At 38.4% G+C, this 2,633-nt stretch overlaps 1 protein-coding gene across 1 annotated transcript; it reads left to right on the top strand.

The window, feature by feature from the left end:
- The first annotated feature begins 1,127 nt into the window (after positions 1-1,127).
- Positions 1,128-1,445, top strand: LOC108304381 (cytochrome c-like). The gene has a single exon (XM_017528519.2). It carries the CDS (start codon positions 1,128-1,130, stop codon positions 1,443-1,445), a length of 318 nt encoding a protein of 105 aa, XP_017384008.1.
- Positions 1,446-2,633: the final 1,188 nt, after the last annotated feature.

The raw sequence follows: 2,633 nt of genomic DNA, 5'->3' as shown, positions 1-2,633 counted from the left end.
AAGAACTTAGGGTTTCCAGTGTCTCCAGGACAGCCAATGGAGCTTAGCAGAGTTGGTTGAGGTTGGAGGAAGATTGGTCCCCCAAAAAAATCTCTCAAGTCAATGTCCAAGCAAGGAAGGACCAGAGCTCTTTACATCAACTCTAGCTTTGTTTTCTGATGAGAGGGAAGGTTGGAGGAGTCTTTTAGAACCAAGTTGGAGGACTAACACAGCCTGATCTCATGGCTCATCATAAAGCAACAGTAATCAAAATGGTGCCATATTGGCATCAATATAGACAAATAAATTAGCAGAATAGAATACAGAATCCAGAAATAGACCCACACAGAAGATCAACTGATTTTTGAAAAAGGTACAAAGGCAATTCAGCAGAAAGAGTACAGTCTTTTCAATAAATGCTACTGGAATAACTAAATATCCGTATGGAAAAAGTTGAACTTTGACCTACACCTTACACCATATACAAAAACAAACTCAAAATGAATCATAGAATGAAATGTTAAATCGAAATCTCTAAAACCTTAAAAGAATGCATAAGTCAAAAACTTTTGTGATCTTGGGTTCAGCAAAGATTTTTTTAGTTAAGACATTAAAAGCATAATCCATAAAATATGATGTTGGAATTTGTCAAAGTTTAAAACTCCTGGTCTTTGAAAGTCTTTTGTTTTTTATTTATTTATTTATTTATTTTTTGAGACGGAGTCTCGCTCTGTCGCCCAGGCTGGAGTGAAGTGGCACCATCTCTGTTCACTGCAACCTCCACCTCCCGGGTTCAAGCGATTCTCCTGCTTCAGCCTCCTGAGTAGCTGGGATTACAGGTGTGTGCCACCATGCCCGGTTGATTTTTGTATTTTTAGTAGAGACAGGGTTTCACCATATTAGTCGAGCTGATCTCAAACTGCTGACCTCATGATCCGCCCGCCTCAGCCTCCCAAAGTACTGGGATTACAGGCATGAGTCACCTCGCCTGGCCTGAAAGTCTTTTAGGAGAGTGAAAAGACAAGCCACATACTGGAAAAAAATATTTGTGATCATGTATCTGATCAAGCATATGTATCTAGAGAGTGGGACGACCAGCTTAGGAGTGGGAACCTTCATTGCACCAATGATGAAAAAAAGAATTAAATATGGGTGATGTTGAGAAAGACAAGAAGATTTTTGTTCAGAAGTGTGCCCAGTGGCACACCATGGAAAATAGAGGCAAGCACAAGACTGGGGCTAATCTCCATGGTCTCTTTGGACAGAGGACAGGTCAGGCTGTTGGATTCTCTTACACAGATGTCAATAAGAACAAAGGCATCACCTGGAGAGAGGATATCCTGATGGAGTATTTGGAGAATCCCAAGAAGTACATCCCTGGAACAAAAATGATCTTTGCTGGCATTAAGAAGAAGGCAGAAAGGGCAGACTTAATAGCTTATCTCAAAAAAGCTACTAATGAATAATTGGCCACTGCCTTATTTATTATAAAACAGAAATGTCTCATGACTTTTTTATGGGTACCATACTTTAATAAATCTCATACATCAGAATTTAGATCATGAATGATGGACAGAATATTTTGTTGGGCAATCCTGATGTAAAACTAAGACTGGCTTGTGGTTAAATGAATATGTTCAGTTTTTTGAATTTTAATAGTAATTCCAATTCAGTAAATGCTATCACTGTTTACCCCTTCTAAAGATATGATTAGACTTGGTTAGTAATGTCCAGCTTTTCACAATGATGGTAAGTGCCATCTTAAAACTTACTGGAGATTGATTTTATATTTAGATTCATATAACTGGTTATGTGAACATATTTAAATACTGGGGAAATTCCTTCACTGTCTCAGAACAAAGCAAGATTCCCCTGTGTTTTGTGTTCATTTGCCTCTGAAAGGCAAGGGTTGAAGATAAATAAGATTAACAATATCTACTTTATATTTTTGGCCTTAACTATGCCAATCTAATTAGAATTCCCTGTATTTAAAATGGTTCCTTTTACTCATTGAAAGGCATTTTAGTGTGGTTTATGTTTAATATAAAAGATTTTTTTAACACTTCTCATATTTTATAAGGTCACATGCTTTTAAAATAGTAGCAAGTTAAGCTTCACTCTTGAATTCTTTACAATCTAAGTCAAACTAAGTTACAATTTAGGATTATCTTTAAACAGCCATTCAGAAACATGAAACCATAGAGTTACTGTGTATTTGTGATTGAGAATGGTGGTTTTGCCAACTTAAAAGGATTAAAGTAGAGGAGATATATATGCACAAATTTTAAAATTATGTGTGATCCTAAGACTTAAGATAATTTAAAAGAAAACCACAGATTTTAAAAAAAGGATACATATCTGGCCGGGCGCGGTGGCTCAAGCCTGTAATCCCAGCACTTTGGGAGGCCGAGGCGGGTGGATCACGAGGTCAAGAGATCGAGACCATCCTGGTCAACATGGTGAAACCCCGTCTCTACTAAAAATACAAAAAATTAGCTGGGCATGGTGGTGCGTGCCTGTAATCCCAGCTACTCAGGAGGCTGAGGCAGGAGAATTGCCTGAACCCAGGAGGCGGAGGTTGCGGTGAGCCGAGATCGTGCCATTGCACTCCAGCCTGGGTAACATGAGTGAAACTCCGTCTCAAAAAAAAAGGA

This window comes from Cebus imitator, unplaced genomic scaffold, assembly GCF_001604975.1.
Source record: "Cebus imitator isolate Cc_AM_T3 unplaced genomic scaffold, Cebus_imitator-1.0 Scaffold54, whole genome shotgun sequence".
In the NCBI taxonomy this organism is placed as follows: Eukaryota; Metazoa; Chordata; class Mammalia; order Primates; family Cebidae; genus Cebus; species Cebus imitator.
This window is presented reverse-complemented; position numbering and strand designations above follow the sequence as displayed.

What these genes read in the sequence shown, in the direction of transcription:
- LOC108304381 (XM_017528519.2), top strand. Translation starts at nt 1,128, where the DNA reads ATGGGTGATGTTGAGAAAGACAAGAAGATTTTTGTTCAGAAGTGTGCC.